Source organism: Mesoplodon mirus, assembly GCF_964341445.2.
Source record: "Mesoplodon mirus genome assembly, chromosome: 8".
NCBI lineage: Eukaryota > Metazoa > Chordata > Mammalia > Artiodactyla > Ziphiidae > Mesoplodon > Mesoplodon mirus.
Window position 1 is genome coordinate 19,031,186 of NC_138984.1, and position 13,978 is coordinate 19,045,163.

The window sequence follows — 13,978 nt, forward strand, 5'->3', positions numbered from 1 at the left end:
GTTTTTCTGATTAATTCTACTTTTCCTGAATTGCCTGTTTGATGATAACTGTTTTCTCATTCTCTTCAGAAATTTCCAGATGATTACAAGTTCATATTCCTTCAGTGACAAAAGACAGGGAGGGCCATTGAAACCCTGAGTCTCTCAGGCAAATGTAAAACAAATGGAAAAGAAAAATTTCTCACACGCTTAAGAGAGATGCAGCATAGAAGTCAGCCTCAAAAAGCCAGGTAGCATTGCCATATGGTATCTCCAGCTGAAGGCCGAGGATGTGAACTCATAAAAAAGGCCATCTGCCCAGTTCTGGGCTTTCCTTTAACCTTGTTCTCCCCCAAAGAGAAAGGATTGTTAAGAGACCACTCTTTGTGAAGCTGAGATAGTATGCAGATCGGTGCTCTATCATTCCCACACCCTGAGTATCTTCCCATTCGTGCCCTATTAATGGACAGGGGCTTCCTGTTCCAGGGTGATTGCTGGAGCCAAACTGCTTGGGTTTGGATTCTGGCTCCACCACATACTAAGGTCGTGGCCTTGTGAAAGTCAACATCTGTAAAATGAAGTAACAGTATCTATTATCTCAGGGTCATGAGGGAAAAACGAGTTAATATAAATCACCTAGAGGAGTGCCAAGCACATATCCTGCATTCAATTAGCGCTAGACACCATTTCTTCAATGTTCCTGGGCCTGGAATCAGTTTTAATACAGGTATAGGTCCTGCTTGTTTGGTTCTCCCAGGATAGATAAACGAGGACCGAAGGAGTTAATTGTCAGCATGTAGATGGGTAAGGACTTCTTGAGAAGACGGTGTTAAGGTTGTGGGCAACACTGTAGAAAACAACTGTTACGGTCCCAAATTTCTACTGACTGGGAAGCCAAAGCAATTTCCTCCTGCATACAATTTATTTGTACGTGCTCAATCTCACCAAGCATATCACACCATCAGAGAACATGGCTAAGGGCAGGTTACATCTGTCAGGGTAACCCTTGCTTCTTGCCTTGTTTTGCACAAAGGTAAATAAACAGCCAGGAGCGAGATGGAGGACAACGAAGTAAGGGCAGAGCACAGAGGGAGGGACATAGCTCACAGTGAGGCAGGCAGGCAGCAGCAGTTCTAGCCATCAACACTTTATTGTTCCAGTCAACACCTGCACAGATGTTACTGTCCACCTCCTGACCCTAGTAGGGGGTCCCACCACACTTGGACCATGGCCCAGAGAAGCAGGTCTCCTTATTCCTCCCTAAGGTAGTAAGCAAGCCCTTCGCCCCACAAGACAGAGCTCCTGCTCACTAACGTAGTGCTGGCGCATGGGCTGTGGGGTCCCTGCTCCCATCCTGACTTGGGAAAGGCTGGGATGAACCAGGGCGAGGGTGCAGTGGAGGTTATACGAGCTACAGCGACTAAGTGCACGATTACTGACCTGACCCACCACCCCGGGCTTCGTCTGCACCTCCCAGACAGGAGCCTCCCTAAAGCTTAGCCGGGACCTGCTGGGAAGGAGCTGGCCAAGAGTGGGGATTGAGCTGCTAAGGACAGGACACAGCAGGGAAATAAAGCAGAGAGGAGCATGGCACAGGAGAGAAAAATGATAAAGTGCCTGAACTAAACAACCGAGTGGGACACGAGGACAGAGCAGCACAGGTCCCTGAGGATAGGAGGAAAAAGAAGGGGCAGACCACCAGGGCTTGGGGCATCGTGGAAGGAAACTGGAGTTGAGGCAGGGAAGCAGGTGGGAAGGACTCTCCTAGCCCTGTTCACATCCACTAACCCAAATGTCAAATTATTTACAAGCTTAAAACCAATCCCAGGTACTGTACCAGGCCCAGGACAGCAGGCAGGCAGGCAGGCAGGTGGAGGGCGGACTGGCTCCATCTGATAGCCAGCTTCCCCACATATTGCTCCTCCCCAGGGCAGTAGGGAAAGGAGGAAACAGTGACACCCCTAGCCAAGAAGCCCTACTGTGCCTGCAACTCCTTCCCCTGGGGTTCATGGCTCTGCCGTGGCCTGAGCCTCTTGGGCTGACTGTACCAGAGATGGGGTATTGGGCCCTAGGGGTGGAGCATCAGCGGGCTCTGGGAATGTCTCTGGCCCCAACCCCAGCTCTGCATTCAGCTGCTCCAGCTCCCCCTGATCCAGCAATTCGAAGTCCTCAGTGGTGAGTGCCTCTTCTTCCTCGGGGGCAGGCAGGGGCTGGGGTGAGTCCTGGGGAAGAGGCGGGAGTACTGAGGGGGAAGGGGCCGGGTCATTTTCAGCAAGGCAAAGTAGGGGTGACAGGGCGCTAGGTGGAGTGATGAGATCACCACTCACTGCCTCTGGGTTCAGTGTCTCCACTGGTCCTCCAGGGGAGAGCATCACTCCATCTGTGGGAGACCCTGCCCCATTGAAGTGCGTGTTCACAAAGTGAAGGGGGGATGAGAGCCGAAGCAAGGTTTCCTTGGATGCCACATCTTCTTCCTCCTCCAAGTCTAAGTCTTGCCTTGAGAGGGCCTGAGGGGAGCCCAGCAGGTCTTCGGGAGGGGCCAGGTCCGTCTCCTCTCCCTCCCCCAGCTCCCGACTCAGGGCCTCCTCTGGCTCACTTGGCAAGCTCTGCTGGTCCAAATCTGGGCAGAAAACAAAGGGCCAGGAATGGGCCTGCTGTGCTGAGTAGCTGCAACAGGCCGATCAGTTCGAGGTTGAGGAACTCAAGACATGGAAGGCTGGGCCAGGCCTTAGGCATTAAGGCCTTTCAGGAGTTTGGAGTAGAACTAGAGGATCAGCTCCCCACAGAAAACACTTATGGGGGCAACTGCCAGAGAGCACAGCCAGCATCCCACGACAGGGAACAGGAAGCTTGGAGGGAACAAAGGACTTCCCATACCCTCCGACACGTCAGTTAGTTGTGGAGTCGTCGCCCGGGATACAGAGAAGCCACCACTTTCCAAAATAGAAGCTTCCTCATCTGACAGCTCTGAGTCTGTAATGGCCAAAGCCAGTGCTGTTTTCTTCACATCCACCTGCAGGAGAACCAGGATGGATGCCCCAGGCAAGGGGCTAAGAGAGCCCATTTTCCAGGAGCATCCCTGCCCCACCACCACCACCCACCCCCTGGAGAGGTGGCTGCTCTAAAGCAGAGCAATTCTCCTCCAGCCCACCTCCCTTGGACCTCACCACTGGGGAGAAGCCGGCCAGTTCTGCCTCGCTCTCACTCTCCGTCTCCGCCAGTGGCTCGTCACCTCCGGGGGGTGCATTCTTCCCCTGCCGCTCTAGAGAACCAAGAACAGCTGGGCAGTGACCAAGCAGGAACAGTGGTGGGGGACAAACACTGCCAAAGGTATGGAAAGTATCTAAATCCCAGGGCATTTCACAAGCTACAAGCCAAGGTCCTCCCCCATTCCCCCCCTTCTGGGTCATGGGATCCCCTTACTCCTCTTGTCGTGTTTGTGATGCAGGGCATCAGCTTCCGCCTTCATGCTGTAGTCCAGCTGCATGAGCAGGGGCTCCAGACGAGTGTACATCCTCTGGATCAGTTCATGATAAACCACCAGGGGCCACAGCAGGATACTCAGCACTGGGGGTTAGAGTGTCCACTCAGACATCCCTAAGCCTATTTCCCAAGGGCCCTCATTCAACTGATGCTTAAACAGAAAAGGCTGAAGGAAGACAAAGTCCCTTCCTGAGGCTGTTCCAACTTCTTCCCACATCCACTGCCCTCCCCAGATGACTATTCCACTGTTACTAATATGACAGCATCCCCTGGAGGACTCTGTAAATGGGTAACTGGGCAGACTGTACCACCCGCCCCTGGGTCAGTCCATGCAAAGAAAACAAAAGACAGGGCTTTGGAAAGGGGAGAGGTCAGACCCTACTCACAGACAATGTAGGAAATCATAATCCCCGGAACATAGTGTCCCAGCGCAGCCAGCACAGCGCAGCCAGAGCAGACGCGAGCGCAGAACTGCAGAGGAGAGCACAGGATCTAAGAACTGTAGGCTGAGGTATACGCTCCACTTATCTGGGTAAGAAATACTACTGCTCAGCCGGTGGAAGGAGGTGTATGCCCTCTAGGAATGCGGTGATCCAGTTTAGTCAAGAGGATGCCCAGGACCACCAACTAGGAAGTTTGCAATAAACACTGCCAAACACCTATAATTCAAACAGCAGAAGCTTATTCTGCCTCCTGTACCAGACTACTAGCTGTAAATCTTGCCTCAAGAAGGCACCAGGCCTTATCCTTCAGTCTCCAGCTGGGGAGTTCGAGTCACTCCTCCCCACCCCCGCCTCTATTTCTCCACAGCGTAGAGAACTGTTGTGTGATGTGGGGGAGGTTACCTGAGCTGGATTCTGCCTCTTGTACTGCAGCAGCTCCTGCAGGTGAATCTGGAAGGTGAGCCAGCTCTCAGCCAGGTATCTGCACAACTCGGGCACACTCAGCAGGTGCGGCCGGGCGCCTGACCCCGCACCCTCACTGGGGAGACATGACACGACCCCTGGAGGCCTCAGACACCAGCTTCCTAGGCACTCAAATCCCTCTGAGAACGTCAATGAGCTCTTTAGTCTAAGGAAGTGGACAACCCCACCTCCCAGGGGGAGGCCGTCCGGGTCCTGGGGAACAAAGCCCAGAGCTCCCAACCCTTTGCCCTGAAAGGAGCAGGCACACAAACACCTACGCAAGAACCTGGGACCAAGCGTGTTACCGGTGCATTCACTATGCTGGGGTCTGTGCCTGCAGAAGCTGCAGTACCGCCTATGCATTGTGGCGGTGAAACACTGGCACCAAAGCAAGACAGGGACTGGGCATTTGTCTTCAAGGGGTGGCCTGCACTCACCTGTCAGAGTGTGGCTCCTCTGGGGATGCTGCTTTAGAGAGAGAAGGAAAACAAGTTATTGAGGTGTAGAGCTCTGGGGAACTCCCCAAGCCAGAAACAGCTGCTCTTCCTCTGCAGTCCCAGAGTGCTTTTTTGAGATGCCATTTGCAGGAAGTATTACATTGTTATTGTCGTTTGTATGTCTGTCTCCTTCTTTAGACTTTACCTTTTTTGCACAGTGGGAACGACATCTTATTCACGTTTACACCACAATCAACTCACACACCGTCTGGCACCTAGTTACTCCAACATGTCAATTAAGTGAATATGTGGACAACAAAAAACACAGGAAAGGGGCTTCCCTGGTGGCGCAGTGGTTGAGAATCTGCCTGCTAATGCAGGGGACACGGGTTCGAGCCCTGGTCTGGGAGGATCCCACATGCCACGGAGCAACTAGGCCCGTGAGCCATGGCCGCTGAGCCTGCGCGTCTGGAGCCTGTGCTCCGCGACAAGAGAGGCCGCGATAGTGAAAGGCCCGCGCACCGCGATGAGGAGTGGCCCCCGCTTGCCACCAGTAGAGAAAGCCCTCGCACAGAAACGAAGACCCAACACAGTAAAAATAAATAAATAACTAAACTCCTACCCCCAACATCTTAAAAAAAAAAAAAAAAAAACACAGGAAGAGCTAATGCTCCTATAGTTCCTACCATATATGAAGCCCTACCACAGGCACATAAAGTGTATTCACTCCTTTATTCTCCACCTCCTTATGAAATAAGTTTTACAGTCCCTGTTTTATAGTTGAGCAAACAGGCGAACGCAAATCGGAGATCGAGTGACTTTTCCAAGGTCACATACAGGGTAAATGGGAGAGCAGGCAATGGAACCCAGGCCATCTGGCTGCAGAGTCCGCAGTCGTAACTACGACACACAATAACATTAATTTTGAGAAAGGGCAAATTATATTTCCCATCTGGGGAAGCAGTCGTGCTTTGGGAGGCAGGTGGCCTGCTGCACGCTCCCCTCACCACTCAACCCAGCCAGGTGAGTCAGGCACAGCACACGTGCCCAACGGGGCTTGCTGAATGAATTAAGTAACACTCACCTGAGATGTCAGGGAGGAAGCGAGGCTGCCAGAGATCCAACAGAAAATAGGCCAAAAGTGAGATGCTGAGTAGGAAGAAGGGCCGTAGGGAGGAGGAAGACAGCAACCTTAGGGAGAGACAGGCAGCTCAGCGGTGAGTGGGTGAGAGAGGCTCCCACATCCATCGCAAAGGCGGAAAACCGCCCACTGATGGGGGAATGGGAACCTCCAGGCCTAACTCGACACCCGAAGACAGAGAAATGGGGCAACCCAGGCGGACGACGACCTTTAAAAAACAGCTGATGGGTCAGTCCCCCAGGACAAGCATCTTCCCCAGAAAGAGGAATGGTACTCCGGGCTCTCCCGCCCCCGCTCTACCGCGCAGCCCGGCCCCGCCCCCCTCCTCCGCGGCCCTTACCAGAAGAGGCCGTTGAGCGCGGCTGCCGTGACCAGGCTGTGCAGCGGCTTCTCCCACACCAGCAGCCGCTGCGCTGCCGCCAGCACCGCCTCCCAGCCGCGGAGCCGCAGCCACAGAGCCGTGGCCAGGCGTCCCACCGCCTCGGCCGTGGCAGCCTCCTCCTCCGCCTCGCCGCTGGCCTCACCCATGCCTAGGCTCAGGCCCAGGCCGAGGCTCAGGCCCAGCCCCGAGCCCCCACCTGCGCCGGTGTTACCAGCGCCACCGCCACCGCCACTCGCCATAGCCCCGCCACAGCCGCCGCCCGAGCCCGCGAGGAGCCAGGGCTGCGCGGCCGCCGCCGGGGGCGCGTCAGGCGGAAGGGGGCGCACGCAGCGGAGAGGGCCGCTGAGGCCGCGGACGGGCGTCACGTGACGGCGGAGCGACGAATCTGTCACGTGACACGCCCTAACCGCCGAGCTGGGGCGGCCGGAGCCTGCGCGCAGGCGGTTGCCGGTGACCCTGCTCCTACGCAGATGCTTGTTTTGGCTGCGCCGAGCGGTGTCTGCCTCTTTCGGACGGAAGGACGGAAATCTCCGCTTTTACCCACCCCAGCCAATTTTCTTCTCCTTGTGTAGTCAGGGCGGCTAGGGAGGCTGGTCTTGGCCCGGTATTTCTGGAGTGATGCGGCCGATAGGGCCAGGGAGTGGGCTTCAGATGCCCAGTATACCCCGAGAGGCCTGCTTCTGCTCTGGTAGGGCGGCGACCGTCCCTTTACGCAACACTCGACGGTACTAGTCCTCCCAGTTCCGTCTCCTCAGCGAATAAACAAACAGCAGCGCGTGACTCGACAGGCTCAAAAACAGCTTCAGCTATTAAGAGAAGTAGTTTCCTTCCCATCTTTCTGTAAACTCTCCCGCCTTTACGCGTGGAAAACTTCCAATCCCTTGCTTAAGCAAGAGATTGGGGTCTGGGGGTGAGTTTAAAAATAAAACCGTTTAGGTGCTGTTTACTCTTTGGGGGGCATGTTAACACCATTTGTTGAGGTTTAAAACATAACAAGCGTTTTGTGTTTCCTTGAGATCATTTAATCTTTGCAATAATCCTACAAAATACGTGTTTAATTAGGTCTAAAATTCCAAGCTGTACAAAAGGAAGATGTACAGCCAAAAGTGCTCTTGCCTTTTGTACACAATTCACTGCTGTTAAATTTTTGTGTACTCTTCCTGACGCTTTTTTTATGTATATTATTCTGTGTGTGCGTATTATCTCCTCTTTAAAAAAACAATCGCGAGCAACTCCCTGTTCTGAGTCTTTGTTTTATTTACATCGGTATGAAAAGTTCAGCCGGGCTCGTTCATCCTCACTGCGCCAAGGTCCCCTAAGAATTGTTCCGCTTTCTCAGACGAGGGCACGCTGGGGCTCAGCGATACCAGGAATAATAGCCCGGCTCCTTCCCGGCGGTCGGGGCCGGCGGCTCGGGCCAGCGGGCGGCAGGAAGTGTCAGGCGCTGACTGGCCAGCGGCGCCCCCGCGGCCTGTAAACGCAGGGCAGACGCGCGGCGCGGCAAAGGCACAGCACGCGCCTCGAAGCCGGGTCTCCTCTACTGGGTGAGGTGGGCGCCCTGGCCCTTGAGCTCCACTCCCCGAGTCCGGAGCCCAGATCCCGGGGCCGGGAGCCCGGAGCCCCGCCCGGAGCGGAACAGGAAGACGCTCCCGCCTGCCCGGCCCCGCCTGCCGCCTCTGGCCAGTGGCGGGGGTGCTCCACCGGCGAGGGTGGGGGCCCGCTTGAGGGAGGCCGACGGGCAGGTGGACAGGCGTTCATTGGCGGTTCCGCGGCTCCCTTACAATTCGTTCCCTTTCCTTCCACCTTCGCAGGGCGGCGGCTGGTGGCGCGATGGACCTGGCCGGGCTCCTGCTGGACGAAGAAGGCACATTCGCCCTCACCGGCTTCCAGGACTTCACGGTGAGCGTACGGCCCGCCCCCTCCCCTGCCTCCCCGAGCTTGGAGCCGGGACTCCGGGCGCTCCCGTCGGGGCCCGAGCGGGGCCGCGAGCTCGCCTGATGACTCTGCCGGGGAACCAGGCGGTAGTCGCTCTAACCGTGCCTACTCGAGGCCCTGGCTGCTTGGGCCCCGGGGGTGAGCCGCGGGGTACAGGACTATGGAGTAGGAGGTGGCCAGCCGGGGCCCTTCTCAGAGAACTTCTCCTCCAGAGCCCTCAGCGAGGAGGATTCCACCCCCTGTGGACAGACTGCTGTTGGCAAACAGTCCGGAGAATGCGGGGCTGGGTGGGGCATGGGCCCCGCCAGCGGTGAGGCCAGCCTCTCGCCCCGCGCCCGCCTTCAAGCCTTCACGATCTCCATCATATCCTTCCCTGCCCTTCGCACTCCACCACCCTCCTGTCCTGTTCAGTTCCTCCCAGGACACCAGCAGCTGAGTGCCCGGATCCGAAGGAGACTCTACTATGGCTGGGACTGGGAAGCTGATTGTAGCCTGGAGGAGCTCTCCAGCCCTGTGGCAGGTCAGACAGTGTGGTGCGAATGGGCCAACGAGAAGCCTGAAAATGGGGTTGTCAGTGGTCACCAGGATGACTCTAGGTGTCCGCTGGGAACTGCGCTGTCTCTTCATAGCCAGTGCATTTGCTTGACGTGAGCAGTAGGTTTGTATTTCACTTTTGTTTTAAGCCTAGATGAGGAGGAAACATGGCTGTTTTACAAGTCTGTATCATGCTTGATTTGTATACCAGAAGCTTTAAATTTTCCGAGGATACATGTCATATATTTCCGAAGCAACGCATGTGTACCTTTTCAAATGAATTAGAGTAGAGAACAGATCTATATAGTTTCAGGTGACAGGGAAATAAGCCTTCCTGCTGAAATTCAAACCTGGAAAGGGCTTTTCGTCTCAGTGTGGGAGAATTCGATGTCTATTTTGTTATTATGGTTCTGCCCCCAAGGCCTCAGATAATACTGTTTTGGGTCTCCTGTTGATAGCAGTGGGGACAACTTTGGAGGAGTTGTTTGCTCACTCTGTTTTCCTTCTGCCCCTGCAGACATTGCTGTGGAACTGCTCCAGAAGGCAGCCCCCAGTCCTATTCGCAGGCTCCAGAAGAAATATGTAGCCCATGTGTCCCGGTGAGTCTGCAATTGAGAGAGATGGAATGAGAGTGTTTCGGCCCTAGAGAGAGGGAACGGTTATTTCTAAGGAGAAGTTGTAAAGATACAGGGATGAGCATCATAAGAGTTACAAGAGCTGAAAGACCCCTGGGCTTAGTTACTAATCCTTTTCGCCACCCAGGGAGGCTTGCATTTCCCCGTGTGCTATGATGCTAGCCCTGGTGTACATTGAGCGGCTCCGGCATCGAAACCCAGACTACCTACAGCATGTGTCATCGTCCGACTTGTTCCTGATCTCCATGGTAAGATGCCCTCTTCCCTTCATCTCTCTGGTGAGCTGGGAGCCCGGTGTGAGCTCTCCTGACACCACCTCTGGTTCCTCTGCAGATGGTGGCCAGTAAGTACCTCTATGATGAAGGGGAGGAGGAGGAAGTCTTCAGTGACGAATGGGGAGCTGCTGGGGGTGTGGCCGTGCCCACTCTCAATGCCCTGGAGAGGGGCTTCCTGAGTGCCATGGTGAGTAACTATTCTCTCTCGCTCTGCTTTCCTGGCCCATCTTTATGTTCCTTTCCCCCTTTGCCTTTTATCTCCCAGCTTTCTGCTGTCTCTTCATTTCTCTTTTTGCTTGTCCTCCCTGTGCCTTCCCTTGTTACTGTCTTCCCTTCTAGCTTTTCTGGAATAAGCACACCCTTTGGAGGTTCCTGGCATGGTGAAGCCAGAAATGGAGCATCCCTCATCACCAATCCTCCAGGCACCATAGGGGACACTCTGAGTCAGAGCTTATCTTACTGGGCTCTGATTATTTGCTTCCAGACTTTGTCTGTCCCTAGGTTCTGGGTTCCCTATGAGTATGGACCACCCTCAAGAATACTTTTTCCCCTTGCTTTTAATGGAGGCTGCAATGTGAAACCAGATATGTGGTGACTAAATAAGTTAATACGTAAAAGCTTTTAGAACAGGACTTCCCTGGTGGTGCAGTGGTTAAGAATCCACCTGCCAATGCAGGGGACACGGGTTCGAGCCCTGGTCCAAGAAGATCCCATATGCAGCAGAGCAACTAAGCCCGTGTGCCACACCTACTGAGCCTGCGCTCTAGAGCCCGTGAGCCACAACTACTAAGCCTGCATGCCACTACTACTGAAGCCCACGTGCCCAGAGCCCATGCTCCGCAACAAAGAGAAGCCACCGCAGTGAGAAGCCCATGCGTTGCAACGAAGAGCAGCCCCTGCTCACCGCAACTAGAGAAAGCCCGCGTGCAGCAACGAAGACCCAATGCAGCCATAAATAAATAGATAAACAAACAAACAACAACAACAAAAAGCTTTTGGAACAGTATCTGGCACACAGTAAGAGCCAAGTGTTACCCGGAGCAGTGGTTGTACTTGCTCCTCTAGGTCTGGTTATTAATTGACTCTGGCTCATATCCAAGCCTGGTTCGACGCTCTTCTCTTCCTACCCACAGGATTGGCGTCTCTACACTGACCCTCGGGAGATCTTTGAGGTGCTGAGCTGGCTGGAGAGCTGGTAGGTTCCAGGAGTTGGGAAGAGGTTGAGGGATTTGGTGGGAGGCTTCAGCCATAGGAGCGAAACAGAGATGAGGGTGTGTGTAACTGGGGGAGAGAGAAGACGGGAAAAAGAATCGCCCAAGGTAGTGGTTCCCAAAGCTGTCTGCGGCCCTCTTTGTAATAACCTTTGAGAGGGTGGGAGAAGCTTCTTTAAAATACACATCTTGGTCTCACTCTCAGCTTCTGGATCAACGGGTCGTCTAGGAATCTGTACATTTAACAAGTTCCCTAGTGTTTCCTGGTGGGTCCCCAGGGGAAAGAGGGTGCCAGTGGGCCAGCTGCAGGAGGGTTGCAGGCTCTCTCTGTCTCTTCTCCTCTTTCTGCAGCGTGGCTGAGCAGCAGGGCCGCCGGCGGGGCTGGTACACCTATACAGACCTGTGTGTGCTGCTGGAGCAGCCTGCCTGGCAGCTGGCCCTGGGCTCCCTCTGCCAGCGGCTGGCAAAGGTGAGGAGGGGTCAGGAAGGATAGGGAGCTTGAGCCGGCTGTGGTGTAGGGTGGGATGATGTAAAGCAAATACGGAAAGGCTCAGGAGATGAGGTTTGGGAGTAGATGGTGATAGAGAGCTCTCACTTGAGTACAGGTGTCCAGAAATGAGGGGTGGGTGTGTTAAAGACAGTGAGAAGCGGGTTTGGGGAAGGGGATCTGGGCACTGACCTTTCTTAATCCCTCTCCTGCAGCTGTCCTGCCTGTTAGCTATGGCATACGTGAGCAGTGTGGCCCTGGCTGTGGCATCAGTGGCCGTAATACACCAGTCCTTGGGGCTGTCCTGCAGCCCCCCACCTGGCCCCCCAGACCTTGGACTGGCCTCCAGGTGCCTTTCGGAACCCTGCATACCTGCTTCGGTGCCACAGTGCTTGCCGTCTCCTGCTAACGTCTCCAGCTGCCTGGAAGTCGACGTAGGGCTGCGTCCACTCTGGGGCAGCCTTCCGGCCTCACGGGCTCCGCCACCATTGCCTCCCCCGGCTGCTCCTGCTCCTCTCGCTCTTCTCCACAGCTGCCCCCTTTGCCGGAAGCTCCAGAAGGACTCCCCAGCCTGCCGTAGCTGCCACCACCCCAACCATACCGTCCCCACTGGGCCCCCCAGCCCCCGGTACCACTCCCACGGCCTGGCTCCCCCCTGGCCTTGGAGCCCGATGCTCCCGCTGCTCCCACAGCCCCAGCAATGCTCCCTCTTCGGCATCATGGAACTGGCCCGCCTTAAGTCTTTCATTTTTCCAGGCTAGGTAGGGTTCTGAGGAACGCATTAAGAGGATTTGGGAGTCCCTGAGAACCTGGAGGAGCAAAGCGTGATCTGGGTTCTTGGCTGGTCCCCTGTCCTCCTGAGTGATGGAGCTTAAGGACGTTGTGGGGCAGAAGCACTGGAGGTCACTTGCTCTTCCGTCCCTCAGTGGCTGGCTGCTTGGCCAGGGCAGTGGTGGTGCCGGGAGAAGCTTCAGCTCAGCGACCAGGGGCGTGTCACAGGTGGACAGGGGAGGAGCCCCTGTCCCTCCATTTCCCCTGGGCTCTTTTAGACTTTTGAGTTTCCTAGGATGGGGGGAGGGAGGGAGGAAACACTGGCCATGGTCTGTGTGATGTCCCTGATGCAGGAGAGGCAGGGATTGACAGGGCCATCCACGGTGGGAGCTGCTGCGGGCAGGCGGGGTGAGGGGGGAAACCCTCTCCACACCCGTCCCTGGGACTTAGTCTAGAAGAGCCAGGGACTGCTGGGACCTGCAACCTGGCCCTTTCATCTTCCACCCTTCTCTTCTTAGTCTCCCCCTCCTGGGCGTCCCTCTCTTCTGGTTCCTCTCCCGGGTGTTCTCTTCACAGGCCTCTCTGGCCACTGCTTTGTATCTGGGTTTTTCACGCTTTTTGTAGAACCAAGATTTCAATAAACAGTTTCAGTTGCGTGGCTTGGACTCTTCCTTCTGCAGCAGCCCTCGAAGAACTCTCCCCGTATCTACCTTCTCAGCCTCCCTACTCTCTGGTCCCATCATCTTGCAACTCATTCTCTCTCAGCCCCATTCCAGAACTTCCCTGTTGTTTGATGGTCATATGGTCCCATCATCTTGCAACTCATTCTCTCTCAGCCCCATTCCAGAACTTCCCTGTTGTTTGATGGTCATAGGCTCCCATATCAAGCTTCTCCCTCATCCCTGCTCCCAGCACCCTGAGGCCCCAAGCACTGCTTGACTTGGATGCAGTGGGGCCCAGAAGGTGACTGTGCCACGCCTGGGGCTAGTAGCCCTGTCTGTCACAAGTTCTGAGTGAGCACTGTCTTTGTGGATCCCTAAGCACATCTCGTGGAGAGAGGCCAAGCCAAGTATCCAGCAGAGCCCCACGAGCTTGAGGGCAAGCCCAAGGACACCTTACCTCTCTCCTGACATCCTTTCTGTTCTGACACGTGGTTGTTGTCAGCGTTATTAAAGAGAAGACCAAGGCTGGGTTATCACTGGAAGAAGGAAAACCGAGCAGCCAGCTGGACTAAGGTTATTTGGGACCATGGAAGAATATCCTCAGCAGGGGTGGTGCAGCTACCTAGGGTGCATCTTGGAAATTTATGGGGCTTTTTGTTTGTTTTTTGGCCGTACCGTGTGGCATGTGGGATCTCAGTTCCCCGACTAGGGATGGAGCCCATGCCCACTGCAGTAGAAGCATGGAGTCTTAACCATTGGACCACCGGGGAAGTCCCTATGGGACATTTTTTGATTGAAAAAATTTGAAGGGAAGGGACTCGCTGGCATTTAGTCACCCTGTACAGGATGCTACACATCCTGAAATGCTCAGGAACCCCCCTCTTATTATGAAGAATTCCTGAGACAACTTTTGAACCACCGGATGTACATCACGTATATGCAAAGCCTGTTTATCTGAGCCTAGAATTATGCAGTGTTTTACATGTAAACACAGAATAGATTTTGCACATTTGGAAAAAGACTCGGTTTGCTAGGAATGCACCTCTGTGTAAATGAAAACCATGCTTTGTTCATCACTTTACCAAGAACTTGTTCACTATTTTGGAACTTCAGGTCCCTAATGGCAGCAGTGCCTGTGGTA

The 13,978-nt window shown here is 54.8% G+C and overlaps 2 protein-coding genes across 7 annotated transcripts; one reads left to right on the forward strand and one right to left on the reverse strand.

The window, feature by feature from the left end:
- Positions 1 to 1,110: 1,110 nt before the first annotated feature.
- On the reverse strand, positions 1,111 to 7,100 carry RETREG2 (reticulophagy regulator family member 2). Of its 2 annotated transcripts, none has more exons than XM_082631258.1 (9): positions 6,286 to 7,100; positions 5,889 to 5,995; positions 4,805 to 4,832; positions 4,308 to 4,443; positions 3,849 to 3,933; positions 3,403 to 3,546; positions 3,147 to 3,241; positions 2,857 to 2,992; positions 1,111 to 2,599 (listed from the first exon to the last, which is right to left on the reverse strand). In XM_082631258.1, the coding sequence occupies exons 1-9, from the start codon at positions 6,564 to 6,566 to the stop codon at positions 1,986 to 1,988; spliced, it is 1,626 nt and encodes a 541-aa protein (XP_082487384.1). In that variant the 5' UTR covers positions 6,567 to 7,100; the 3' UTR covers positions 1,111 to 1,985. The 2 variants fall into 2 exon arrangements, with proteins under 2 accessions (XP_082487384.1, XP_082487383.1); XM_082631257.1 differs by having other exon boundaries at positions 4,805 to 4,835.
- Positions 7,101 to 7,170: 70 nt separating this feature from the next.
- On the forward strand, positions 7,171 to 12,830 carry CNPPD1 (cyclin Pas1/PHO80 domain containing 1). Of its 5 annotated transcripts, none has more exons than XM_082631260.1 (9): positions 7,171 to 7,237; positions 8,139 to 8,226; positions 8,674 to 8,782; positions 9,314 to 9,395; positions 9,559 to 9,679; positions 9,765 to 9,893; positions 10,840 to 10,901; positions 11,269 to 11,386; positions 11,620 to 12,830. In XM_082631260.1, exons 2-9 carry the CDS (start codon positions 8,158 to 8,160, stop codon positions 12,163 to 12,165), a joined length of 1,236 nt encoding a protein of 411 aa, XP_082487386.1. In that variant the 5' UTR covers positions 7,171 to 7,237; positions 8,139 to 8,157; the 3' UTR covers positions 12,166 to 12,830. The 5 variants fall into 5 exon arrangements, with proteins under 5 accessions (XP_082487386.1, XP_082487388.1, XP_082487389.1 ...); XM_082631262.1 differs by lacking the exon at positions 7,171 to 7,237 and adding an exon at positions 7,652 to 7,871; XM_082631263.1 differs by lacking the exon at positions 7,171 to 7,237 and adding an exon at positions 7,802 to 7,876.
- The last annotated feature ends 1,148 nt before the right edge of the window (positions 12,831 to 13,978 follow it).